We start from the raw sequence: 27,518 nt of genomic DNA, 5'->3' as shown, positions 1-27,518 counted from the left end.
ACCGGCGCAGGTCGAGGTGGGCAGGAGTTGGCTGCAGGGTGGGAGGGTATGTGCGTCGCTTGGGGTGGAGGGAATGGCCCCTGGGGGTGCATGTCTGGGCTTTGTAGGTCGGGGTCTCCCAGAGTTCTGTGGATGCGGGTGGAAGACAGTGGTTCAAGTTTTTGACATGTCAGCCAGTGAGCGAGGGGAAGGCCTTCCACAGAGGAGAGGGCTGGGGCCCAGCAGTACAGCCTGGGCTTAGGAGGACTTGGGGGACCTCTCCTCCCTTCCCACTCCTTCTGGCCCAGTGGAGAAGGGCTCATTCATAGGAAGGGGGCCAGGTTTGGGAGATTCCTGGAGGGCTGACTCCCCAGCCCTGTGTAGCTTGGGGTCCCCGTGCCCTTGGGAGGCAGGAAGAGGGTGAAAGGACCCAGACTGAACTCTGACCCCTTCATCCTAGCCCCAGACTGACCTCTGACCCCAGCACCGGACTTGACTGCTACCAAAGCCCCCAGCCGTACACTGACTGTCCTATGCAACCCAGCCAGGCCCAGACCCAGTGAGTGGCCTCTTGAATGCCTTGGAGGTGCAGTTGGTTCCCCGTCACCTATCCCCTCTGCCCCAGCTCCAACTAGCTGCCTGTCCATGGCTGGTGGTATATGAGGGTGAGGCTGGGATGTGTGGGACCCTTGGCATGAGGGGTGTCCTCTGGCAGCCCTGCCCATGCCAGCCCGAGCTGGAGGGCAGTACCCAACAGGTGCCCGGGCTTAGAGACGAGGTGATGTAGGACACACCCTGTCCGCTCGCCCACGCACCCTGCCCGGGCCAGCCGGTGCGCATGTGTTCACATGCCACCGTCCTGGGAAGGCATGGGCCCTAGGGCCTGGTGCCAGCTCTGTCCTAGCGCCCAGGGGGCACCCATTGCCCTCTGTCCTTGCAGGATGTCCTCTGGGAGCTCCCTCAAGACCCCAACGGGCAGGTCTTGTCTGTGGGCCTGGAGGGGGCCCTAAAATAGCTGCTAGCCTGGCTCGGGGCTGGCACGCGGAGCACATGCGTGACAGGGTGTGTCCAGGGGGGTCGGGCCTGTCTGTGCTGGCCCAGCCTCTGAATCTCGCAGACCCTTGCTCACTGGAAAGAAACAGCAGAGGCGGATGCTCCAGGGGTCTTCCCCGGGACCCCCCTACCAACCCCTGCCTGTTGTAAGTGGAGGCCAGATGTTCTGTGCAGGCCGCAGCTGCGGGGCAAACCCCTGACCCATTTGCAGTCACAGGGTCACTGCCCCATGGGTGCAGTGGGATGACCTGTTCTCTGGGGGCCCAGGTGATGCTTTGATATACCGTAAGGCATTTTTCAGAGTTTGCCCTTCACTTTGGGAGGCTGGGTGGGGGAGTCTGTTCGAAGTGAAGGACACCGCAAGGAACCTTGGGCGGTCTAAAGAAAACTCCTTCCAGCCCCTCTCTGGGCTGGCTGGCTGGCCCTTTCCCACTTTGGATACACTTTATGCCAGGATCAGGCCTGGCTTTTCCTTAGACTTCCCGCATGACCTTGGGCCTGGTTCTGAATCCTCTGGGCCTCAGTTTCTCCATCTGTATATGGGAAGCATTGGGAAAAACGAGCGGAGGGAAGTGTGTGCTTCCCTTCCCTGTCCTGGGCCCTCACTTTCAGATCACTTGGAGGGCACTCTGGCCACCTTCCCTCCTGCCATTGGATGTCCTGTGTGAGCACGGAGGTGTGCCTGGGGAAAGGCCAGTCCCCCGGGAAGGACGTACTCGGAAGCCAGTGGGTGTGGGTGTGTGAGAATCCTTGGGCAGAGAAGGACACCGCCATGCTGGGCACAGCTGAGTCATGCAGCAGCGGCGCCTTGCCCCAGGGTGCTGGAGCTGGCGCCACCCTGGGTGTGGTCACTGAGCTGTGACCCTGGGCAGAGCAGGCCTGGGTGGTCTGGGATGGGGTCCTGGATGGTGAGGGGCCAGGGAACTGACTTCTGAGATGCTAAAGCCCCTTGGCCTCCATCTGGCCTTGGTCAGGCGTCATCGTCCAGGACCATGGTCACCCACACCCTGAGAATACCTTGGGGAGCCAAGGAATCCTGACCTTTGGGCCTGGGAATTGTCGGGGTGCTATAGGAGGGGGACAGGGCCTGGAAGCCAGCAACTGCCTTCAAGGCCATTGGCCCCCAAAAGGCAGGCCAGGAGGCCAGGACAAGGATAAGGCGGAGATGGACATGGCAGTAGGGTGTACCCCTCAGTAAAGGGCCCAAAGTGTGGATATTAGGGGTCCCCTGGGAATTCTCTGACTGGTCTGAGGGGGATTAAAGTTGAAGGCAGGGGTTGGAGAGTGGCGTGGCTGGGCACCATGGGGGCTGGGATGTGACTTGCATGGTTCCCCTATTTATAACAAGTGATTCAGTCCTCACTTACTCACCCCTTCCTGAGCCTGCCCCCCTCCCCCGAGCCCTGGGTGGGCAGCGGGGCCCACCCACTTACCAGTGCCCTGCCTCCCTCCAGCCAGGCGCCAACCTCTGAGGGCTGCCCATCGGGCCGGTTGTTATGGTGGCCACATTGGGCTGGGGGTGAGGGGTGGGGGGCGGGTGGTCAGGCGGCACTTGGCTGGGCAGCCCAGGTTAGCGGCTGGCTCGGGGCCTGGCCTAGGGAGCCTCTGCGGAGAGTCTGGGCCCATTAGGCAAAGCGTTAGTGACAGGCTGGGAGGGCGGGCAGCAGCAGCGGGCAGGGCGGGGCCTGCAGCCCTTGGTATTTTCCGATCCCAGCTGCTCTGAGAGGGTGGAAAGTATTTGGGGACCAGGCTTGGGGGCGGTGGTGGTGGCGCCCCCGGCGGAAGCTGCCCCTGATTCATTCTTGGAGCATGGGGTTGAGGGGGGGCAGGCATTACAGAGTATGTCTCAGGAGTCCACGCCCTGTCTGCAGAGCGTACTCAGACATACATCCATACATCCATCCATCCATCGGTGTGGCCTGGGGCCTGCTGTGCTCCCTGGGCCCAGGGCCCTTCCTCCCCACAATGCCTCCAGCTGCCAGGAGCTTGGCCCTCCTTGGACACCATCTCCCCAGAGCCTGAGAGACACGCCTATGGTAACGGGGGCCCTGCTTCTGGGCACCTGCATGACGGTGCCCCCTCCACCCGAGAACCAGGCCTTTTGCGCCTGCGGGGATGGGGAGTGGCCTTGGCCCCGGCCCGGGGCTCTGTGCAGGGGAAACCCCACAGGAAACGGGCCTGGCCAAATGGCCGCCCTTCCCGTTCTCGTCCCTGGGACACGAATGTGCTGTCTCACTTCCGGAGGCGGCCCAGGGAGGCTGGCCGCCCTGCGGGGCCTTGTCTGCTCCTGGTTGGTGCCCCTAAACCTTGAGGGAACAGGGCTGGGCTAGGGCCCGACCGTAAAGCGGGTGGCCGGTGTGTATGTATGTGTGTATGTAGGAGGCACAGAGCAGGACACCTCACTCCACCTGTCTCCCAGTGGTGGCCACCACCTACCAGATCTGGACGCTGCGGTCCTACCCGTGTGCAGCGTCTTCCGTGCCATCATCCTTCCTGTTTATGCCTGGTGAATGGTGACAGAGTAGCCCCATCCTAATTATACACAGCACTCGCGGGATCCTTACCATGACATTATCCCTGCTTTGCCGATGGGGAGACGGAGGCCCAGAGAGACTGAGTGACTTGAGAGTCACCCAGCTGGGAAGCTGCAGAGCCAGGGTTCATATGCAGCTGGACTGGCTCCACAGTTGGATCTCCTAGCCGCAGGGCTCTCATCACACGGGAGGTCTCTGTTTACTGAACACAGGGCTGGCTTCATGGGCATGTGACCTGTGCCATTCACAGGGTCACCCGCTACTGAGAAGGACCTGGAACTTGGGTTCATGCTCTGCTGTCGTCTTGAAATTCTTAATTTGTGAACAAGGGGCCCCAAGTTTTCATTTTGCACTGAGTCCCACAAATTCTACAGGTGGTCTTGGTGCCCGGTACTTGCTAGGCAGCACTCTTGGTGGAACCTCACCATGCTATGTGGTAGAGACTCTTGGCTCCATTTTACAGATGGGGAGACTGAGGCTTGGAGGGCATTTGGGAAACTGCCGAGCTGGAATTTGCACCTCGAGCCTGGGTCCGGTGCTCTGGGGGCGTGCGTGCCTCGGGGGAGACCTGGGCGCCCGCTGCCAGCATCCGCTCACTCGGGTGGGGTGCGGGCTGAGGCCTGACCACCAAGGAGACAGGGCCACGCGGGGTGGCCCTGGTGGTTTCCTCCTGCACTTCAGGCTTCTAGGAAGTGGCGCCAGCTGGGGTGAGATCACTTCCTCACCCTCCTGCCCGCCACCCCCTCAGCTTCCTCTCCCCATGGCCCCAGTTAGCCTGCCCAGGGCTCAGTGGTGGGGGTGGTGAAGAAAGGGAGGGGGGACCTGGCTCTGGGAACTCCTGCAGCCTCCTTGGCTGAAAGTGACCCTCTGGGTATCTCTACCTCTCTGGGCCTGGGAGGCATGGCTGGGGCTGGGGGTATCCAGCCTGGTGGTCTAGCTCTCTTTAGTTGCTGCTGCACGTGGGGAAAAAGGGCTTCCCTGCAAGACTTCAAAGGATGGCAGCAAGTGGGGACCTGGAGGGCAGATGTCCTCAAATCTCATTACCTCCTTTTGTCTCTCCTAGGTGCCAGCTGCTGGCCCTGCCCGGTGCCCCCCCACCCCTGTGCCATGGCCGGCTGGGGTTCCTGGGGATGGGATTTGCTGCCTGTCACAAATCACATTGCCAGGGATTTCCAACCGACCCTGAGCCCTGCCTCTGGGGCCACCGCTGTCACTGCTTCCGCTGAGGACACTGACCCAGGGATGGGGATGGGGTGGCAGAGAGGCCTCCACCGTCTGCGTCTGGCCTGGGGAGCAGGGCTTAGCTGCTTGTGAGCAGGTCCACAGCAAGTCGTGTTCACAGTGGCTAAGTTCCGCCCCCCGGGGCCCCGCCTCCTCTGGCCCTGCCACCTCTCCCCTCCGCCTGCCTGTCCGACCTCCGGGCCTCCCTGGGCTCTGCCTCCCGTGCCTACTGAGCTGAAACACAGTTGATTTGTGCAGACTGGCTCAGTTCAGCAGGAACAGGAGTCAAGCCCCCTTGGAGTCTTCGGCCCCTGCCTTCCTTGGGTGGGCCATTCGCCTCCTGTGAGAAGAGATGAGGACCCTGCCCTGGACCTGTGTCTGGAGGAGGAACCTGGGGATGAGTGGAGCCTGGGACGGGATGGGTCAACCCAGCTGTCTGCTGCAGGCCCCCTCCTCCAGTTCTGCACTTGGGGACCCTCACACAGTCCCATCTCAGGCTGGGCTGTGTTCCCAGGGAGGATGGGTAGGCAGGCGGGTGGCCAGCCTTTCCATGAAAAAAGGAAGCCAGCTGTGTCCCCGCCTGGCCGACCCTCGGCCCCTCCTCTCCCAAGCTTGGTTGGGGGATGGCTGGCTCGCATCTTCCCAGCAGTCAGTTACCCAAGAGGAAGCTGCCTTGGGCCCCCAGACCGTTAAATGCCAACTCCAGGCTTCCGGAACCAGGCTGGCCTGACCTGAACCTGCCTGGCCCCTTCTCCCTGGGCCTGCGGCTTCCTAACTTGGGGGGGAGGAGCCATGACACCCTCCTGGCACGTGGGGCAGGGAATGAGGTCCCTGTGGGCCCAAAGGACACAAACAGGCCCGCTCAGTCCTTGGGTGGTCCCAGGGCATGGACGCATTGAGACTTTGTCCATCATCAGATAGAATGGGGCTCTTTTGGGGGTGAGACTGGGGAGGCAGTGTGAAGCCCCCCCCCCCCCCGAGTTGTCTCAGTGTACCCCTGTCCCACTGGGGCAGGGGCAGACAGCAGCTTGGGCAAGTCTATGCTGTGTGTCGAGCCTGTCGTCCAATTAAATAAAAGCTGCCCCCTGCCTCATTCCTGAAGGTCTGGTGGTTTGTGATTTATTCTGGCCTCCAACCCTGGAGTTTCTGGCTTTTTGACTGGGGAGGGTTGATTGGTCTGAATTTACTGTCCTGGCATCCTGGGCTCCTGACTTCACAGGATCCCCATCTGCCTGTTCTGAGGAAGGTGATAATTTAGTCACATGGGCGGAAAGGGTGACCTTGTCATGGAAAGGTGACCTTGAGGAGTGTCCTAGGGATGGGTGTTAACCCCACGTGAAACCCTGGGCTGGAGGGACTGACTTTCAGGGGTGGTGTGGTGACAGGGAGGACTGTTCTTGGAGGGACTTAGATGGGATCATGATGAGGCATGCCCCACATCCAGGGCTGGGCGTGGGAGAGAATGGGACCCAATCTAAGCTGGTGGCTGGGGGTGACCCTAAGGGAAACACTGGACATTTGGGGATAACTGGGACCTGAAGGTTTTGATCTAGTGACATTTGGGGATGACTTAGACATAAGGGACAACTTGGGCTGGGGGTAAGATTTGGGGTGTGTGGTATGTGAGAAGGCTGGTGGGGAACATGGGCTTGAGGTGTGTATGTGGGCCCAAGGGGGACATCTGGCTGTGACTGGGACCTGAGTCGCGCCCTAGGTCTGTGGGGAACATCTGTAGATGACTTTGAGAGGTGAGGGGCACGGTAAGGGGCACCCCAGGTCTGAGGATGTTTGGAGGGAGCTGGGACCACAAGGGCCAAAGCTGATGTAGAGTGCTCAGAACTGCCACTCCTACCCTCCCAGGCCTCCAGGCGGCACTAAGGAGCGTGCGGGTCAGCGGGGCGGGGTGGGGTGGGGTGGTCTCCCTGCACATACCTGCGGGAATACGTGAGGCGGGGCAGGAGGTGGGACCGCCTCCAACTGGTTCCCTCCAGCGCAGGGAGGAGCCACGAACCAATCGCCAGGCCCAGCGCCACCGAAGGCCCGCCCACTGCTGCGCGCGGACCCTCGGCGCCCTCTAGCGGCCGGCTCCGCCCAGCCTCGCTCTGAGCCCCGCCCCTCCGGGAAGCCTCTGTCCTCGCCTGCCCCGGCCCTGACAGTGACCCAGACAGTCTGTCCCTCTGTTCGTCACTCTCTAAAGGCAGGAAGCCAGTAAAGGAAGGCAACCAAGGGCCTTGTTGCCATCCTCCAGATCCCTCACTCTATTTGGGGACTGGGAGCCTCATCCGCAGTGTAGGAGCCCAGACACGCCCCCCCACTGACTTCACCCACCAAGGCCTTGTCTAAGCCGAGTTTCCACCTTTGGGGGGCGTGTCTTCCCCACCCAGCTGCACCCAGCACCTGACACGCACCACCGTCCCGTGCTCAGAAACTTGCCATTAACTCCAATAGCTAGTGCTGGAGCCAGGGCACCCCCTAGTGGCCATTCCCACCGCTGCATGGCCCATGCAGCACGGGGTGAGCAATCAGTGGCCCTACCCCAGCAAGGTACTAAATCTAGCTCTGTCGCTTTCTAAAACTGAGTGCCCTTTCTTAAACTTTGGAGCCTCAGTTTTCTCCTCTGTAAAATAGGAATGCTAATCCTACCGACTCGTAGCGCTGTTATGACAGGTGTTGTAACAGATGACAGGTATAAAGTGCAGGTGTCAGCCCCCGGCTTGCTCATAGTGAGCTCTCTCTCCCTGTGTGCTATCATCCATACCGTCACCACTGGAGGAAACCAGCAGTGGCTCCCATTGCACCCCTCACTTGAAGCTGTACCCAGAGAAGAGGCTGGAGATTTTCTGTGGCAGGGGGAAAGGATGGCAGAACACGCCTTAGTCTCAAAATAAAATTAAAAAGAACAAGCTGTGTTCAACCTTTAAAAAAAAGGAAATACAATATATGGTTCAATAAATAGAAAAAAAGTTACAAAATGTGGTAATCTTTGTACTTAATTACAAGAGGAGAAAAGATAGAGGAGGGTGATTGTGGGGTGGGACACTCTCCTTCTCCCTGGGCCAAGGTGGGGGAAAGGGAGGCCAAAGAGAGACAGCAGCTGGGACTTGGGGATGCAAATAGAAAGACAGGCTAGATGGAGAGAAATATGGGAAGGGGGAGTAAGATGAAGGGCAGAGCAGGGAGGCAGAGGATCAGAAAGGGAGAGACAGACAGAGGGCCAAAAAATGCTAAGATGTTGGCCTCTTTCCTTTCTAGATCAGGGGGAAGGGGGGGGGGTCCCTGGCTTGCCTGCGCTTGTATCCCCCACACACACCAGGTTTGGAGGACAGTGTGAGCCTGGCTCGGTTCCTGAGTTGTATGTCCAGTGACTAGCAGGTAGGGGGAGGGACAGTAATGAGCCCCCAGCCCACCCTGGGACCCTGGCACCCAAGGGAATGGGAATCCTGGAGGGATGGGTGGTGAGGTATGTGGCCGAGGCCTGAAGCCTCTTCAAATCCTTCAGTGGGGGTGAGCCATTGGTCCCAGCTCTGCAGCCTGGAGGGGGCGCAGGCCTGCGGGTGGGACCCCTGAGGCAGTGAGGGGAGGGTACAAAAGGAGTTTAGATGCCCTAAAGCAAGCCCTCCGGGCACCCAGAGTTGGTTGCAGGGAGGGTCTGCTACGTTGACTCTGAGAGCCAGTTTCTGGAAAGTCCTGCCTCCCAGCTCACCCACCCCAGCCCAAGGGAGACCTGTGGGTTTGGGGAAGGAGAGCTTGCCTATTGCTTTTGGGGTGCTCAAGGTGGGGTCACACCGGCTGCACAAGCACACACCCCCTTCCAGGCCTCTGGGTGGTGGTATGGCTTCTGATCCTTGCGTCTTGCACACTCGCTAGGCACACATGTGCCCTAGGCACGCATGTGGCAGGATGCGACCCCCTGCTTCCCACCTCCTTCTGGGCTTGGAGGGGATGGCAGGCAAGACCACCCAGCTCCAGCCGGGCTCCTTCCCTGACTTAATACTGAAATGCCACATAGGCCTCCAGTGTTGAGGCCCGTGATGGAGGGCGGGTGCCACAGAAGCAGGGGCGAAGGCGGATGTCCCCACCGCCTGCCTGCTGCCCCTCAGCCGAAACGCTCCCGCACCAGGAGCATGAGCTTCTTCTTGCCCTTGTAGGTCTGTTTGAGGTTCTCCAGGAACTGGGCGAACTGCAGGTGCCCATCGGGCGCCAGCAGGAAGGTCTCGCGGGCCTTGCCCAGGAACTCGATGAAGTCGCCGTAGTGCCGCGGGCTGATGTGCGTCAAGCGGGAGTGGCTGGTGGTGATGTAGGCGGCCACCGCCGCGTCCAGCAGCTGGCACAGCGGGGCCCGGTCGGCGCCCAGCGGCTTGGCAGCCCGGCGAGCCCCGAGGGGCCCCAGGCCAGGCGCTGAGAGGGTCCAGCGGCGCAGGATATCGGAGAGCATGGGCGCGCAGTGGATGCTGCGGATGATGAGGGGAACGATGGCAGAGAGCTCGTGCCGGCCCAGCGAGTGGCTGAGCGAGCAGGCCCAGAGCACGTCATTGACGGCCGGGTGGCTGTCCTGGTTGAAGGCGATGCTGAGCTGCGCCAGGGCCAGCGTCGCCAGCTTGTAGGCCCGCAGCGGCAGGCCGCGGTGCTCCATGTACCGGGCCACGGTGAAGAGGTGGGCGTGGCCCAGGCCTCCGGCTGCGGCATCCAGCACGATCTGGTAGGCCGCCTCGAAGGCCGCGTGGTTCTTCTCGCACAGGGTGAGGGCGGGCAGGGCGCAGTTCTGCGGGTCCTTCATGGCGCACTGCAAGGCCAGGGTGCGGGCGCATGCCCAGAGCTCCTCCCGCCGGGGCGCATCCAGCTGCAGCCGCAACAGCGTGGCATGGGTGGTGCCCGTCACTGCCACGATGGTGGCTGCCTCCACCGGTGTGAATAAGGAGTACCAGTTCTGCATGATGTTCATCAGGGCTTGCAGGCCTGTGGGAGATGACAGGGTGACACTGGTCAGGAATGGGACGGGGGGTTACCCTGTGTGCCTGGGTTTACCCTGACCTACTATCCCCACCAGCCAAGGCTAGAGCTATACCCCCTCTACCGCCACTCTTGGCTTGACAGAAACGTCACTTTTCCAAGGGAGGAGAGGGCAACTGGGCTGGGTGGGATCTGGGGGGTGGGGGCTAGGCATTGGAGGGATTGTCCCTTCTCCAAGCCACTTTAGCCTAGCCAGACTCCAGGTCTTTGTCCAGCTCGGTCCCCCCTCCCAACAGTCCCTCCTGGCCTAGCCCTGAGCACAGGCTGGAGTCGGGGAAATGGCTCTGCTTCTCCCTCATGCCTGCCCAGTTCCACAGGGAGGTGGGTGGCGGGTCCCCTTGGGGACTCTCACCGACTTCCGTGGCACAGCTGACCAGCCAGCGCACCATCTCCCTCCGACGCCAGGTCATGGTGTTCAGGGTCATCTGCATCACCTGTAGCATGGGATGGGGAGGGGGAGAGAAGGGGGTCACCCAAGCCAGGGCTGGCGTGTGGAAGGGGGGCGGGCGGGGGATCCTTAAGGGCCCCGGGAAACTTGGAAGTTAAGGGCTGAATCAATGAGCCATACAATCTGGGCAAGGGGCTTCACCTCTCTGGACCTCAGCTTCCCCATCTGTAAAATGGAGATAAAAACAGTATCCACCTCATCGAGTTGCGAGAATTAAGTGAAAGTACGTAGGTAAAGCTCTTTGCACGGTGCCTACTTCTTCAAAGTGCTCAGCTGATGCCAGCCATTACTGCTAGTGTTGCTGTTATTCTGAGGCCCCATGGATCCTACCTGCGACCACAAACCAACCTGTCCCTTCTCTCTGGAAAGTTCCATGCTTCCTGTCAGCAGATTTCCCCCTGCAGCCCCAAAGCACCTGCCCTACAGGTCCCGCCTTCTTCAGGTCCCACCCCCAATAAGCACCTTCCTTGCTGGCCTCTCTTCTGAGGCCCCATCCCCAGGTCCTGTCCGGAAGCTTCTAAATAGTGGGTCACCTGCCTAAAGCACCACCCTTATCTCAACTCCCACATGTGCCCCACAACGGCTCCGCCCCCCTCAGGGGGTTGTTCAGAGGCCAATTCTGCCTCCTGCCAGCCCTTTGCTGGCCAGTTCTACCTGGGAAGGTATCACCCGAATCTGTACCTTATTCTGTTACTTTACTTTGGCCACTGTCTGAGGCCCCGCCCCCATGAGCCCCATACCTGTCTATCCCCTCAGGCTACAACCATGCGTCTGCCTTGCCCTTGCAGCACTGTCCCTCGTCTGGCCCCTGAGGATGGCCTGGACACTCACCTGCAGGCCCCGCCTCCATGACTTTCAACCACAGACCCCACCCTCCAGAGGCGGCTCTTCACTCACAGGACTATCCCCAAGCTCCGCCCCTCAGTGGTGACCCCTCCTTCTAGGCTGCAGTCCCCTACAGGCCCTTTCCCCAAGAAAGCTCCTTGCAGGCAGGTTCTGCCCCTTCAGTTTCAGCTCCGCCCACCCGTGGTTCTTATGGCACACCAGCCCCAGGCCCCACTCCCAAGGCCAGCACCCTTAGGTTCTGCTCTCTCTTGTGGCCAGTCCACTCACCTGCATGCTCCGTGACCCCTTTCCTTGTCCTCAGCCACACCCCCAGAAGTAGATTCTCACTTTCAGGTTCTGCTACTGAGTCACTCATTCATAGGCCCCACCCTCACTGGTGACTCCATTCCCTCACTCTCAGGACTTACTCACCCACCCTGCTCCTCTGTAGACCTGCCCAAGAGGTGCCCCTCACATCCAGGCCCTGCCCCCAGAGGCGATGCTTACCCTCAGGCCCCGCCCCTAGAGGCAGACCTCACACTCAGGTCCCACCCCCAAGTGGCCCTCACCTGGCCGGCCCTCAGGCAGCAGCCCCCTGCCCCCATCCTCCCTGCGGCCAGTTACCTGCAGGCCAAGCTCCAGCGCAATGCCCAGCAGTGTGGTGTCTGGTGGTGCACTGGCCGGCGTGGCAGTCTTGCAGGCGTCCTGCGCCAGCTTGAAGAGCAAGGCTGGAGAGTGGATGTTCTGCTGGATGGAGCCCAGCACTGCGTGCAGCCACTTGGGGTCTCCTGGGGTTGGGGGAGGGACAGAGGATATTGTGGGCATACCCAGCACCAGCCCCTGCTGCTGCCTGACCTGCTCACACTGGTTCCTCTACAAATGTGCAAATGTGTGAATGTGGACGGTGAGGCACCTGGCAATAGTTCTATGAAGACCTAGACCACTCTTGGCACTCCCCTTTTTCTCTCCTCTACCCCTTCCTCTCCAGTGGGAGGAAGCCACCCAGGGATCCACTGGACCCCTAATTGTCAAGGGCACCGATTCTGGACCCAGATGCCTGGGTCCAAATCCCTGCCACTCACAAGCTGTGTGACCTTGAGCAAGTCGCTTCACCTCTCTGTACCTTGGCTGCCCCATCTGTACAAAGGGTAATACTAATGCAGTGGTACGTGTCTCACAGGGCTGCAGTGAGCCTATACTTGTAAAGGCCTTAACATGGCAAGAGTTACACAAATGTGAGCTTTTATTACTATTATTATCATTGGCCCAGATCCTACAATTCTGTTACTCTGCTCCAGCCACATCAGCCTCCTCTCTGTTCCTCAAACATAACCAGGCACAGTCCAGCATCAGGGTCTTTGCACTGGCTGTTCCCTCTGCCTGGAATGCTCTTCCCAGATGCTATGGACTGAACTGTGTCCTCCCCAAAATTCACATATTGAAGCTCTAACCCTCCAGCGTGATAGTGCCTTTGGGAGGTAATTTTGTTTAGATGAGGCCATGTGGCTAGGATCCCCAGGATGGGATTAGTGTCCTTATAAGTAGAGGAGAAGACCAGAGCTCTCCCTTTCTCTGCCATGTGAGGAGGCAGTGAGAAGGCAGCTGTCTGTAAGCCCGGAAGAGAGCCCTCACCAGGAACTGACCATGCTGGCACCCTGATCTTGAACTTCCAGTCTCTAGAACTGTGAGAAAATAAATTCCTGTTGTTTAAACTACCAAGTCTATGGTATTTTGTTACGGCAGCTGAGCTAAGACACCAGATACTGGCATGACTCCACCTTCACTGTCAGGTCTTGGCTTAAGTGTCAACCTGCTTTATTCCCCTCCTTATCACTTATTACCTCTCACTGCATAAGTATCTTCTTTACCTTAAGTATTGTCTGTCTGCCCTCACTAGAATTAACACTACAGAGCACAGGATTTGGGACAGTTCTGTTCGCTGCTGCAAGCTCAGCAGCTGGGACAGTGCCTGGTACATATAGAAAGTGCTCAAGGAGGGACTTCCCTGGCAGTCCGTGGTTAAGACTCCACGCTTCCACTGCAGGGGGTGTGGGTTTGATCCCTGGTTGGGGAACTAAGATCCCACATGTTGTGTGGGGTGGCCAAAAAAAGAATGTGCTTAAGGAAAACTGTGGGTGGGATATGGTAAAAGGATAAAAAGCAGGCAGGAAGGAATGAGGGAAAGGAGGGAGGGGAGCAAGGTAAAGGAGGACAGGGGGACGGGGGTGGGGGGCAGCCGCTGTCCTCACCCTTGGCGGCGGTCAGCATGGCGGAGGCCAGTTCACACTGGCGAGTCTCCAGATGGCCGAGGATGAACCAGCGGGGGAAGCGGTTGCTCACGATGGAATCCAGTGGGTTGCCGTGAGGTTCTCCAGCTGGAAACGCTGTCTCCAGTATGGGCAGCCTGTGGTGAGGAGAGAAGCAGCCCTGCCCTGAGACAAGGCTGGAGTCTCCATCCTCTCTAGGAGAGAAAGGCTTCCTGCCTCAGCCAGAGCCTACCCTCCTAGGCCAGCAAATCTCTGGGCATCCAAAAAGATGGAGGATGTATGTTCAAGATGTTCACGGCAATATAAAATAGATAAATAAGGACCTGCCATATAGCACAGGGAACTCTACTCAGTACTCTGTAATGACCCATATGGGAAAAGAATCTAAAACGAGTGGATGCATGTATTGATATACGTATAACTGATTCACTTTGCTGTATACCTGAAACTAACACAACATTGTAAATCAACTATATTCCAATAAAAATTAAAAAAAAAAGATGTTCATTGCAGTGTTTATACCCATCACTGTGGGGTTGATTAAATAAATGATGCTTTATTCACGCACCAAGGGCTGATAAAGAGGTAAGGGGATTATTTGTGTCTTGATGTGGTCCCACCCCTTGCTCACTCTGCTCCAGTCACTGTTCCCCTTGACATCCCTCACATGCCACCAGGCACAGCCCTTCCTCAGGGCTTTTGCACGAACTGTGTCCTCTGCCTGAAACACTCTCCCCTAGACATTCTTGTGACTCCCCCTCACCTCTTTCAGGTCTTTGCTCAAATGTTTTTCAATAAGCTCTTCCCTGACATGCCCAACACATGGGAGAGTGCAACTTCCTACTCCCAACTCCTTCCACCCCTTTCTTGCATGTCACTGTCTGACATACAGCATAGTTTACCTATAAAATTTATTTACTGTCTCTCCCTAACTACAAGGTCAGCTCCACGAGGGCAGGAATTTTTGACTATTTGGTTCACCGACACTGCCTCTCCAGCACCAGAACAATGCCTGACACACAGCAGGTAAACAACAAATGTTTGTTGAATGACTTAACGTCCCCCCTAAGATATTTTGTTCAGCAGCTCGCTGTTTACATGCATTCTGTGCTAAGAAAGTTTTTCAAAGCTGTTAAATGTAATCAATAGCATGGAATAGGAGTCAAGACCGTCCTGGTTCCAAATATCTAAATGACTTTGCTATGTAATTCGGGACACACCTTAAGCCTGTTTATGTGTAAAATGGGGGTAAACATACTTATTTCACTATGTGAGTCACAGATTTAGATCGGGGGTGTCAGCACCTTTTTCTGCACAGGGCTGGACAGCCAGTATTTTCAGCTTTGTGGGCCATTTGGTCTCTGTCACAATTGTCACTGTTGTGTAAAAGCAGCCACAGACAATAAGGAAATGAGTGAACGGTGCTCTGTGCCGATAAAACTTTATTTCTGGATGCTGAAATTTGAGTTTCACATACTTTTCATGTGTCACAGAATATTGTTTTGATTTTTTTCCAACTATCTCAAAACACAAAAACCATTCTTATCTCATGGGCTGCACAAAAACAGGCAGCGGGCCAAATTTGGCCCATGGGCTGTAATCTGCTGGCACCGGCTTAGAAAAAAGTCGAGCACATGAAAGAGTGTTCTCTAAATCATGGCTCTTAACACATTATTCTTTCCAAATATTCTGGAAAACTGCACTCCGAATTGTTAATAGGTGCCTCTGGAGAATAGGATCGGAGGATGGGGGACAGATTTCACTTTATGTGTTGGACATGGTTCACTAGAGACAGGGCCTTTTAAAATTCTGCTTCTATGATTTGCTGTTGCACGTGGGAAATAACCCGGTTATTCATTGCAACATCTTTTTGGAAACAGTGTAAATGTCTATCAGCTCCAGATTGGTTTTTTCCTGGTGTATCCCTACAGTGGTTCACATGCTATGTGGCAGGATATAGCTTTTAAGATGCAAATGTTCAGTGAAAACAAGGTGCAAAGAATAGGTGCGGTATGTGTCATGGAGTAAAGGAGAACCAACTTTTCATTTTCAAATTATGGGTTTGCAGAAATATGGACTCTTGCAGTATAGATGAGAAAGTGGTACCACTGCTTGCCTCCGGAGAGCTTTGGGTAAGTTGGGACAAACCTGCCTAGAAAAGGACTCTGAATTCTGTGTCATGTGGATATTTCTCAAATTCAAAATAATAGGACATTTCTAGTGTGTAATCAAGAGGACAGGGCAGTCTGGAATGCCCGGATGAGGGAGGTTGAACGAACCAAGCTGTGAGTTCAGGCAGAAGGATGTGGCTCCCAGTAGCCTCCCATTCCCCAATCCTGCCCGGCCCAGTGGGAGTCCCCAGCTGCCTCTCCTCACCTCATGGCTCGCAGGGCGAGGCGGTAGGCCAGGTCGGGGTCGTAGGGCAGCAGTGCAGTAAACAGGTAGCGGGCACAGGTGTGCATGGGCACGCTCTCGCGGAACAGCACTTCTCCAAAGCCACTGAAAGGACCCCCTGCAGGGGCAGCCTGAGCTCAGCCTCAGGGTGTGGGCTTGCACGGCCCCTCCCCAGGTCTCCCCACACCCCAGGCTCTGAGTGTGGGATGGGCAGACTCAGGATAGAGTGGCTGGGGCTAGAGAGGTCCCGGGGGTAGGAGCACAGGACTAAGATTGAGACAAGCACTGTAAAATCCACAGAAAAGAGACCCTGGGCACCCCTGGATAGGGGGCAGGACTCAGATGCAGGGTGGGGCCAGAGGGTGGAGGTGGGGCTGCACCTGCTCCAGGGGTGTGGCCAAGCCAGCTTCCTTTTGTAGTAGGGGAGGGGCCTCACAAGGCAGGACCGTGGGCAGAGCCAATCAAAGTCTAGCTGGGCATCAGCGACTAGGCTCATTGGCTCCAAAGTGGGCAAGGGGTAGGCGGGGCCTCACCACTCGAAGCCGTTATTGGCTGCCAGCACTGCTGGGGGCGGGGCCTCACCACTCGAAGCCGTTATTGGCTGCCAGCACTGCTGGGGGCGGGGCCAAGGTCTGGCGCTCACCTTTTAGGAACTGCCAAGGTATGGAAAGGCAGTAAGGACAAGGAGGAGGAGCTAGGGGCGGGGTCTCCCGATCCAGCAACAACCAGGCCACTACAGTACAGAGGCAGGACCCTATCTTTCAGGAACGGCCAGGCTAGCAGTGGGGCCTCACCTTCCAGCAGCTGTCCCGCCTGCTTGCGCAGCACCTGCACCAGCCGCTCGTCCAGCTCCACCTCCTCCAGCAGGGCCAGCAGCTGCTCCTCGTTGCGCACCACCTTGTCCTGGGCATACAGCCCCTCGGGCAGGGCCCGCTGCTGTCCCAGGCCCAGCAGTGCCACCTCTAGCGCCATTGCCAAGTAGGACTCCCCAGGGCTCCCAGGCACCGGGACGTGCTGGTAGGCCACCTTCCGCTTCTCAGGGCCTGATTCTGTGGGAGAAGGACACCAGGGCAGCTAGAGGGGAACCCCTTTTCCTGGGACTCCAGTGGTCCTTGACTTTAAACATGGACACTGTGTGTGGGGTGGGGGGGAGGTTTAGGGAGAGCCCAGCTGCTTCCGCACACACCAGGGGGTGGGGCCCACCTTCCAACAGCAGATAGGCCTACGGTGGCCTCACTTTCAGAAGCTAAGCCTCTTGGCACCTGGCACTGGCCGAAGGGTGTGGCCAAGTGTAAGGGCGTGGCCTCACTTTCTAGGGGTACTGGGCTAGAGGGCATGGCCAAGAGGTGGTGATTTTCCCACCTCCTCAAGGGGCCCCCAGTGTGGGTACCTGGGTAAATGGCAAGGGTCTCCTCCTCTAGGTGACAGGCCTCCAAGAGTGCCCTGCAGAGGCAGCCAATGGGGTCCAGGGGGTGGCCCACCCATCCTTCCATGTTGGTGATGCAGGTGGAGCCTTTCTGCAGTAGCTCTGCAGGTAGGAAGAGAAGGCTCAATGCCCAGCCCCCATCCACCAAGCCCCCAGGGGGGGCTTCCTCTCCCTGAACCCCAAGCCCAACCTCCCAGTGCCCACTCACCATCTGCCCACCCAGCACCCTTCTCTCTGCCCCTTGAGCTCTGCAGCAGCTCTCACCTCCATGGCCCTGGCCTCCTGTCTCACACCCAGACCCAGGTCTGGCTAAACTGGGTGCTTTCTAAAACATCCAACCAGTGTCGTTCCCCTCCTTATAACCCTTGATCCTTCCCACCTCTCTCAGGCCCAGCCAGCTTTCAGGGCTCCCAAGGACTGATATGAAAGTTTCCCTGGGGTGGTCACCCACCTCACCTGGAAGCCCATCCTCCAATCTCCTCCCACAAGCCATGCTCTCCCTTGCCTCTGGGCTCCTGCCTGTGCTGTTCCTTCTGACTGGAACATTGTTGCTCCCTCCTCTTCTCCTGGGAAACTCCTAAACGTCCTTAAGATCTCAGCTTAGCTCTCACCTCCTCTGGGGGGGCTAACCCTATGCCTTGAGGCTAGGTCAGGAGTCTGCTCAGATCCCAATGCCCCCATTTCTCCCCCATTACACCCTGTATTCAATTTCCTGGTAACTGACCCATCAACTCAACTCAATCACCCAGAGAACACAACTGGTAGCCTCTCTCCTGTCCCCCCATATCTAGTCCACAAACGTGTCCATTTTTGGGCCAACACAGTGTGGGTTTTTGTTTTTCCTAATACAATTTTCAAATTGTTGCCCATATTGAAAAAAATCAGTAAATTCCACATTAGATAATCTGGACTTCTGGCTTCTCTTGAAAAATCAGAAGATCTGGCCACACGGGGTCCATGTTCCTGAAAGGCACGTGGCTAGATCTATAGAAACTACATTTCCCAGACTTCTTTGTGTGAGGTGTGGAAGGTGGGAGAGAATGAGGCCATTACTCTCCTGCAGTAGCCGTGAGCAGGTGTGTGGCTGTCTGCAGGGCACAGACATGAGGTTTGCCAGCAGGTTCTGGGTTGTCCTCTTGGGAACTGCCCTGCCCCCCTGTGAGGGCTACAGCCTGCTGAACCTCCTGTGCTTCTGAAGTTCAAGTGTGTGAAGCCAAGCAGGGGCTTCCCTGACTTTCAGTCCTGCGGCCCTTCCAGTGGTTTTGAGAATCCTCAATCCCCTGCATTAAATTTTTTCTGCTCAAGACACCTAGAGTGGTCTGTTCTCCTGTTGTACCCACAGACTCTCCAGGTTGCCACAGCCCCCAGCTGTTGGCGTTTGTGTCTGCAGCCCCAGGACACGATGATAATATTGGTGCCCACCTTTTTTCTGCTGCTTGTAGGTCTCAAGCTGATGTCGCCGCTGCAGCCGGAGCGTGTTGACTATGGCGCCTGCCAGTCGCAGGGCCTGGCGGGGGTATCCGTGGGCCCTCAGGGTGTCCACACGTGCACAGGCAGTGGGGAAGGGCTCGCCCAGCCAGAGTGGGCGGCCCTGGGGGTCAAAGGTTGGCTTGTCACCACCCCCGTTGCTTGTGAGGCTGGGGCCATAGGAGTCGCTGGCCAGGATCCTCTGCAGGTGGGCGTCACTCCAGTGCAGCGACCCAGCCTGCAGGGCGCGGCCAAACACGGTGTGGCGGGAACCTGCAGCCTCCACCTCCTCCTCCTCCTCCTCCTCCTCTGGGCCTGTGGGAGAGGCGCCCAAATGCAGCCCCATGAGGGGGGCCCTAGCAGTCAGGCGCTGGTCAGCTCTGCCCCACTGAGTGCCAGCTTGGTGCTAGGCTCCAGGTGCAGCGATGAGTGTGTGTTATCTCCCCAAATCCTTCCAGCAGCCTTTTAAAGGTGTGTATGTGTATGTGTATGTGTGTGTGTGTGTGTGTGTGTGTGTGTGTGTGTGTGTCAGTGGAGATATTCCTTCATATGAATGGACAACTGATCTTGAACAACTGTGACTCTGTCCATCTTTCTCCCTCCACACTCCAGTTTTTCCTCTCCTTCTCTATCTTTCCCTCTCCCTCTCTCCCTCCAACTCTGCCTCTCTTTACTTGTCTCTCTCTTCTCAATACCTGTTTCCTTTTCTGTTTCCCCTACCCCCTGCCCGATTCCTGCCTCCATGGCCAGAAGGAGACTGAGTCAGGAGACCAGCCCAGAACGATAGGCATCTTAAGGATTTCACATCGCTGTCCCTCGGGCTGCCTGCTGCCCCTGCCCTGGGCACTCCCTCCCGGCTGGGAGGCAGGCAAGGGCTGGTCCCCCCTGCCCTGCCTCCATTTTCCCCCAGAGCGCCATGATGGGGTGGCTGGGCCACAGGCAGTAGCGATGGTTTGTTGGGGGGAGTGGCGGGGACCCCTCTCCTACCTGAGCTGAGGGCTACGGTGGGCTGCAGGCTGGGCCCATCAAAAGAGTAGTTGCCTTCTTCCAGTGGGCACACGTCCAGCTTGTCCCACTTGCTGAGCATCTGGAGCCAGCTCGTCCGCTCCTCTGGTTTGCAGTGGGGGCTCAGGACGATGCACACCCACAGGGCCCCTGGGGAGAGAGGGCAGCAAATGTGGGCACGGGGGAGGCTCAACGTTCATGCAACAGGATCAGCACGCACTTACAGAGTGCCTGCTGTGTGCTGGGCACTGGTCTCTGCTCATCCCTCACCTCTGGCCTCTGAGGGTACAATTCATCATCTCTCCACTTTACAGTCCAGAGAGGTAAAATCACTTGCTCAAAGTCACACAGCTGGGAAGCCAGAAGTTAGGACTCAAACCCAGACTACTGGACTCCTTTTGCAAAAAAATTTTTTTTCTATAGCACTTATCACCATCTATCACAGGGGTCGGCAAACTACCACCCGTGGAGAAAATCGAACCCGCTACGTGTTTTTGAATGGCCCGTAAGCTAAGATTTATTTTTACATTTTTAAATGGTGGAGGGGGTGGGGAATAAATAAAAAGAACATTTTGTGACTTGTGAAAATGATTTGAAATTCAAATAAATAGTGTCTGTAAATACAGTTTTATTGGAATGCTACCACACCATGTTATGTGTGTCTGTGGCTGCTTTTCTGCTACAACAGATAAAATCGAGTAACAGCGACGAAAACCAAATGGCCTGAAAAGCCAAAACTAACTATCTGGTCCTATGGAAAACGTGTTGACCCCTGGTCTAATGGGCTTGTGGGATTTTCTTGTCCGTCTGCCCTACTAGGTGTCAGCTCTCTGAGGACAGGTATTTAATCTCTCTTATTTCTTGCTGTAGTCCCAGCGCTCACTACAGTGCCTCGTACATTGGCGGTGCTAATGAATGAGGAAGGATTCACGGGCAAGACCCTAATCTCAGGTGGGCAAGACCCTAATCTCAGGTGGGCAAGCCTGGGTGCCTGCCGCACTCCAGGGTCTGGGACTTACCCAGCTCATCCCACAGCTGGCGGCACTTGTCCGTCATGCCGGCGCCCTGTTGCCGCCACAGGGCCAGGCGCGGATCCTGCAGGAATTGCTCAGTCATGAGGATCAGCATGCGTGCGCCATTGGAGTCCCTCATTCGCAGCATCTCCCGCACCTGCGCCGGACCAAACGGTGAGGAGGGGCGGGGCTCTGGCACCCAGCAGTCTAGTCCCGCCCCCCTGTACCCGCCCAGCCAGCACCTTGCAGAACATGGAGCGCAGCTGCTGGCTGGCGCCATAGTAGCCGCCGTTGGAAAGCAGCTGCTTCACCTGCTCCTGGATCTGCTCCTCGTCCAGGTGCCAGCAGTTGGCGTCCTCGATGCCCGCGCCCGCCGTGGGGTCTGGGGCACCTGTGCGGAGGGAGGGACGGCTGAGGCTGGGGCTGGGGGGAGGGGGTGTCTGTCATCCAGTCCTTCAAATCACCCAAACCATCCCAGAATTCCATCCATCCCACCTGAAAACCCATCCACCCATCCACCCATCATCTTACCCCAAACATCACCTACCCATCCATTTAAACCACTCAACCATCTGTCCACACCCCCATGCCATGCCATGCATCTTTCCATCCACACATCATAACCCTTAGCACACCTACCTACCCCATTAGACCATCGTCCACCCTGCCCATAACTCCCACCTACTCACATCTATATACCCATCCCACCAGTCCATCCATCCACCTACCCACCCCTATTTGTCTTTCCAACTCATCTGAACTAACCACTCAAAATACCCACTGACCTATTCATCCACTGACCTACACAACTCTGCTATCCATCCATCCAATGAACCCAAACTTTCCATCTATTCTTTCCCCACCAACCACCCTTCATATGTATCTCCCCAAACACCTACCAGCCCATTGGTCCATCCATACATCCTATATAAAACACCCACCTACTTGATCCATCCACCATGTTAGTCCTCACATAAGAACATTCGTGCACGCATCAACTCACCCTCAATCCATGTACCCCTTGGTCCTTCCAGTCTTCCACCAACCCCATCTGTCCACTACCTCAAACTCCCCAATCAAAGCCCATCCCATCCTACCCTACCACCAATTACCACCAACTCCCTATTCACCTATCATCCTAGTAAATCACCCATCCACTCATTCCATCCATTTTTCCACACCAACAGTTCACCCCAACACCCCATCATGAACACCTTCTATATCCACCCATAGCCACCCTCAAATATCCATTCATGCCTCCACCCACTATGCATCCGTCTACTCACCCACCATCCTACTCCATCCTTCCATCATTATAGTTAAGCAACACTTGTAGCTCCAAACCACCCCAGAACTCATAACACCTCCTGGTCTATCTCCTGCCCTATCCCACTTCTGACACCCACTAATGTCCACACATACTCCTTATGACCTCCACACACCCATACTCAGGCCTGCTCCTGTGATCTTGAGAAACCCCCACCCTGGGGCTGGATCTTCCCACTGGCTGATTTCTTGACCATTCATCTGCCCAGGGCCAGATCAAATCCAGGATCTGCCACTTACTGAGGTGTGTGGTGTGTGATCCTTTTTTTTTTTTTTTTTATAACATCTTTATTGGAGTATAATTGCTGAGGTGTGTGATCTTGACCTCATGCAGTGGTGCTCCCCCACCCCTGCTCATGGATCAAGGGGACCTCTGGGTTTTCTTTGGCCGCACCACGTGGCTTAGGGGATCTTAGTTTCCCAACCAGGGATTGAACCTGGGCCGCAGCTGTGAAAGCACTGAGTGCTAACCACTGGACCACAAGGGAATTCCACAGTCAGGGGTACCTTTGGATGCTGTGACAAATGCCTGTGGCACAGCAAGCGAGATGGCTGTGAGCTGGGGCCTCACTGCCCCATCAGACCTTGGGGGCGCCCTTACCATGCACCAGGTTGATCTCGGAGCCCAGGAGGAGGATCTCGTCCGCCAAGCGCTGAGCAGTGGGCAGCACCTCAGTGTGGTGGGCACTGATGAGGTACTGCACGAACTTCTGCAGCTGATCCCGGTTCATCTGGGAGAGTGTCTCGGAGATGGGTAGCCGCAGCTCCACCTGGCGGGCATGCCGAATGCGATACAGCGACAGGGCCACCACATGAGCACAGTAGAAGAGGTCTCGGTTGTCGCAGCCGCAGCTCACGGATGTGATCTTGCAGCGGTCAAAGCTGATGGAGACATGGTAAAGGCGCTCGGGCTCTCCAGGGCCCCCTGGCTCCCGGATATTTCCGCTCAGGTGGAACCCTAAGACCAAAACCAAATTGTCACTGCTGTGTCACCCCAGAGATGGGTAATCTTTTCCATGGTGCACAGCAAGACCAGGTGCAAATCCCAGCTGAGTAACCTAGCACAAGTCACTTAACCTTGCTGTGCCTCAGCGTCCACGTCTGTGAAATGGGAACAAATAGTAACATCCTCCTCATGCGTTTGTAATGAGGATGAAATGGGTTAATATTGGCAAGTGCTTAGAACACTGTTGGCGGATAGTAAGTGCTAAATAAATGTTTGTTCTTCTTCTAATTCTGAATAATATTATTACAGCAATGCTGTCGAAGATGATTTTCTTAGCCCTTGGGTAATCATGGATACAGCCCAGGCTCCAGGTGCCCTGTCACTTCCTGGGAAGATACCAGAGATACTTGGGGGGCGAGGGATTGAAGTGGCCGGCCAGGGGCCAGGTCACCCCATCACCCCCACCCCTCCCTGGCCCCTGGGGAGCCCAGATGCCAGGCTCATCCGACTGGTTGGGCAGCTCAGGCCCCAGCTGGCCCTGGCTGCGTCATGCAGGAAGACGGCGGCTTCCTCATACCGGCTGGAGGTGGCCGAGCCTATGGCCAGCTGGGTCATGTCCAGGCAAGGGGGCCCCCAGGCTGACAGGGTTCAGAGAGGGTCATCTTGGCTGAGCCCCTGCCTCCAGCTGGGAGACATGACCTGCCCCCATGGGAGGTATGGCATTCCAGGGCTTACCTGCCTTCTGGCTCAACCTCTACTGGCTCCCTTCTCAGCCCTGCTGCCTGAGGTCTAGAATCATCTTTCATTGCTAGCTCGAAACCTCCACCCCTTCCCCCAACCTGGACCCTGCTGCCTGGGGTTTAAGACCACTCCTCACAGATGATCCCCAGCTTCCACCCTAGACCCCACGGAAGCCTCGTTGCCTTAGGTCTGAGACCATTCCTAAACCTCTGAACCCAACCTCCACCTGAGTCTTTCTGCCTGACGTCCAAGACTGTCGCTCATCAGTGGCTCTAAAACGTTGCTACTCTCACCGAGGACGCTGCAGCCTGAGGTCTAGGGTCATCCTTACCTCTGGCTCTAAACCTTGGACCCAGAGCATCCCTGGGTCCCTCTGTCTGAGGTCTGGAACCTCCTCTCACTTCCGGTTTACAATCACTCCTCAAAACCACTGCCTCGGGCTTCCCTGGTGGCGCAGTGGTTGGGAGTCCGTCTGCCGATGCAGGGGACACAGGTTCGTGCCCCGGTCTGGGAAGATCCCACATGCCGCGGAGCGGCTGGGCCCGTGAGCCATGGCCGCTGAGCCTGCGCGTCCGGAGCCTGTGCTCCGCAACGGGAGAGGCCACAACAGTGAGAGGCCCGCGTACCGCAAAACAAAAACAAAAACAAAAAAACCCCACTGCCTCGGCCCTTTCTTCTTCCCTGCTCTCCCCGCTATCCTACCACCTCTACCCCTATGCCTCAACTAGGCTGACTGAGGTCAAGGCAGATCCCTGATCTTGAGCTCATAATATCTTGTACAACCCTCCCTGGGCATCAAAGCCTGACATTTGGAACCTCCCCCAGCCTTCCATGTCTGCTTTGGACCCCCTGGCCTCCCTGGCAGGGGTAGGGGGCAGGCACTTACCCACTTGCAGCACACGATCTACGGCCCCGCTCTGTAGCAGGTGCAGTCCACGGGTGAAGGGCACCCGGGCATCGTGCTCACCCTCCGGGGGCTGGTAGCCCAGTGATGAGTACATGCATATCTCCCGCTCGCTGCGTGGAAACGACCAGAACACGATGCGCTTCTGGACCGGCTCTGGCACCCGGGAGAACCGCTCCTCAACCTGTGGGAAGGCCCGGTGTGTTAGAAACCCTGGCGCTTGAATCCTGGCTTTGCTGCTTACAAGTAGTATGACCTTGGGCAAGTCACTTTGCCTCTCTGAGCTTCGTTTTTTCTCAAGTGTAAGAAGATGTTAAGAGCACCCGCCTTCTGGGTGTCATGAATATTACATATGCACTAATATATGTACAGCGCTTACAATAACACCTGGCCTATTGTTAGTGTTCTGGAACTTTCTGTGGCTTCCCTCCTGGATGTCAGGTCTCAGGGTCCTAATGTAAGGTAGTCTCACCTCTCAGGCTTTGAGGGGGGACGAGGAAGGAAGACAAATGTGTTAAGAAGACCAGTGATCAGGCCTACATGTTCTTAGCCTGCATTGTGCTAAATGCTTTATGTGTGCGATTTCCCTTAATTCTCATAGCAACAACCCAGTATTTTTGCAGCCTGGGGAATCTGAGGCTCAGAGGCGGAGTGAATTCACTTGTTCAGGGTCCCACAGCTGGTGAGCTCCAGCTCCCAAGACAGGCTCTCTGCTCCAGCTGCTAAGGGTTCTCAGGAAGGGAGGGGTGTCCTGCCCACCCCTGGGGGCTTTGGGCAATGAACTGATCTGGTTGAGCCTGCGTTCCAATCCAGGCTTGCTACGCACTGGCTGAGTGTCCTTGGGCAAGTTTCTCAACCTCTCTGTGCCCCAGTTTCCTCAAAGAAGGAGAACAACTCCCAAAAGGCTGCAGAGGATTCCGTGAATTTCTGCAGGGCAAGAGCTTTCCTAGGGCCAGACCTGCCCAGGGCAGGTACATGGGAGCCCCGGAGAAGGTTTTAGGGTTACTCTGGGGGGGGTCTCACACACAATGAAGGGGCAGGGACCTTTCAGAGCCCCCAGTCCTAGGTTTGAAAGGGAAGTGGGAGGACCAGTGACTGGCCCAGGCCTCGGGGACAGTTGGCAGATGACTAAGGAGGGATTTTCCAGGCCATGAATCAGAGCCCGCCCCATCCACACTTGGCCCAGACCCATCCAGTCGCAGCAGACTCACTCTGGAGAGGCCAGGGAGCAAAGAAAGCCCCCCAAAGCCAAACAGAGGACAGAGCTTGTGGGGGCTAAGGAAGGCTTGCTCAGGTCCTGGCCACAACCCAGCTCCTTGGGGACCCACACTGAGGCTGGGAAAGGGGACTTTGCCCAGCCCTGGGGCATCCTGGCAGGGCCCCCCCAGAAGTTATAGGGGCAGGATTCCAGGTGCACCTGTCCAGGTACCGAAACCCAGGCCCCACACCTGCTGCCAAACTCTGTAAGGACTGAGATGGCTGGGGGGTGAGGGGAGAGTGAGCATGGGGTAATGGGGAGGGGGGACTCTGACGACGGAGTAATCTCTGCAGCCAGCCAGGAGGGGCTGGGCAGCCCCAGGTGGGAGGTAGTTCCAGAATTACTGAGGGGTGTGCGAGTGCTAGTGCCTGAGGGAAGGATCTGCAGGAGAAGAAGGGGGTCCCCATGGGACAGGTAGGTTCTGGAGGCTGGAGGCAGGGATTGGAGACAGAAAGGGGTGTCTTGGGGCTGGGATCTATATAAGTGGGGGAGTCCTCTACTGGGGGTGTAGGACAGAGATCTGGAGTCTCTAGGTGCTGAGATCTGCTCTGTTCCCAAGTGGGGGCGGGTTGTAGGAGTTGGAGAGAGGAGTGAGGATTGAATGGGGTGCCCTAATTGGGAGATGAGGATAAGGTGGGAAAAGAGAGGTACCCAGGGTTGTGAGAAGACCATGGGGCAGGAGGAGAAAAAGTGTCCCGAGTTGGGATCTGGGGCACTGAGGGAACCCCTGGGTCTTGTGGGCTGAAGGGCAGAGCTGCTGGGGAAGGGATGGGGGTGGGTCATAGGGTTTGAAGGAGTGAAATGGGAGGATGAGGGGATGTCTCGGGCAGAGTTAAGGATCTTGGAGGAGATCTCTGGGGGTGTCTCCGATGGAGGCAGGTCCGGAGGCTGGAATCTGGACAGGGGGAGAAGGTATGTCGGGGACGGGGCTGGGAGTGGGTCCCTCCCCACCGCACTCCTCGGTCACCTGCTCGAAGGCCCAGCTCTCGGCTACTCGCTTGGCGCTGAGGTCCAGCAGCGCTTCGGGTCGGCCCCGGCCGCGCACTGCCCCGGCCCCGGCGTCGCGCTCCTCCGGTCCCGCGGGGCAGTCCCGGCTCCGCTTGGCCGCGGGGGGGTCCATCCGGCCTGGCCGGGGCCGGGGCGGGACCTGTGTGTAGGGGGGGGTCGGTCCGACGCCTACTCCGCCTCACCGGCTCCCGCGACCCCTGCCCGCCTTCCTGTCCTTCGTCCGCGCTCGGCCGCCCCGGTACTCGCTCCGCACCCACCCCCGGGCCGGCGGGGTGATGCGGCCCCTTTAAGACCCTTCACAACAATGAAGCTGCCTCGGCCTCCGCTTTATCCTCGGCCGTCGTCCCGCCCCCACCGCCCGTCCCCATTGGCCCCCCTTCGGCCTCCGAGGCCCTCCTCCGCCATTGGCTGCACCGCCAGATCCGTCTCCAAGTTTCTGCTGTTCACTCGTTGTATGCACTGCCTGTCTTTTCGGGACTACTCAATCAGGGCGTTCAGCGAGCAGCGCTGTCAATCACGGGACACCGGAGACCAATCACAGTGGGAGGAGACCACCGGCGCCGGCCTTAAGCGGAGTTTCGGGGCGGGTCCTGGGTTCATTCACAACATTCCTCCCCCGCCCCACTAGGGCTGGACAGCGCTCCCCGGGCAGCTGGGGCTGCGCCCACACAAGGCTTTGTTTACTGAGGGTCG

At 57.4% G+C, this 27,518-nt stretch overlaps 1 protein-coding gene and 1 long non-coding RNA gene across 2 annotated transcripts; one reads left to right on the top strand and one right to left on the bottom strand.

Moving 5' to 3' along the window:
* Nucleotides 1–9: 9 nt before the first annotated feature.
* Nucleotides 10–5,888, top strand: LOC112414782 (uncharacterized). Its single transcript, XR_003006222.1, has 2 exons — nucleotides 10–538; nucleotides 4,630–5,888. It is a non-coding gene; the product is annotated as an uncharacterized LOC112414782 (long non-coding RNA).
* Nucleotides 5,889–7,701: 1,813 nt separating this feature from the next.
* Nucleotides 7,702–27,102, bottom strand: ZSWIM4 (zinc finger SWIM-type containing 4). Its single transcript, XM_024767691.1, has 14 exons — nucleotides 26,785–27,102; nucleotides 24,542–24,743; nucleotides 22,570–22,926; nucleotides 20,885–21,033; nucleotides 20,649–20,799; nucleotides 19,612–19,779; nucleotides 18,580–18,939; nucleotides 17,122–17,259; nucleotides 16,526–16,780; nucleotides 15,714–15,849; nucleotides 13,320–13,474; nucleotides 11,695–11,858; nucleotides 10,150–10,231; nucleotides 7,702–9,743 (listed from the first exon to the last, which is right to left on the bottom strand). The coding sequence occupies exons 1-14, from the start codon at nucleotides 26,935–26,937 to the stop codon at nucleotides 8,884–8,886; spliced, it is 3,330 nt and encodes a 1,109-aa protein (XP_024623459.1). The 5' UTR covers nucleotides 26,938–27,102; the 3' UTR covers nucleotides 7,702–8,883.
* Nucleotides 27,103–27,518: the final 416 nt, after the last annotated feature.

Source organism: Neophocaena asiaeorientalis, unplaced genomic scaffold (genome assembly GCF_003031525.2).
Source record: "Neophocaena asiaeorientalis asiaeorientalis breed wild unplaced genomic scaffold, Neophocaena_asiaeorientalis_V1.1 scaffold87, whole genome shotgun sequence".
Classification (NCBI taxonomy): Eukaryota; Metazoa; Chordata; class Mammalia; order Artiodactyla; family Phocoenidae; genus Neophocaena; species Neophocaena asiaeorientalis.
Note: the sequence above shows the minus strand (reverse complement) of the source record. Positions and strands in the feature narration are given on the sequence as shown.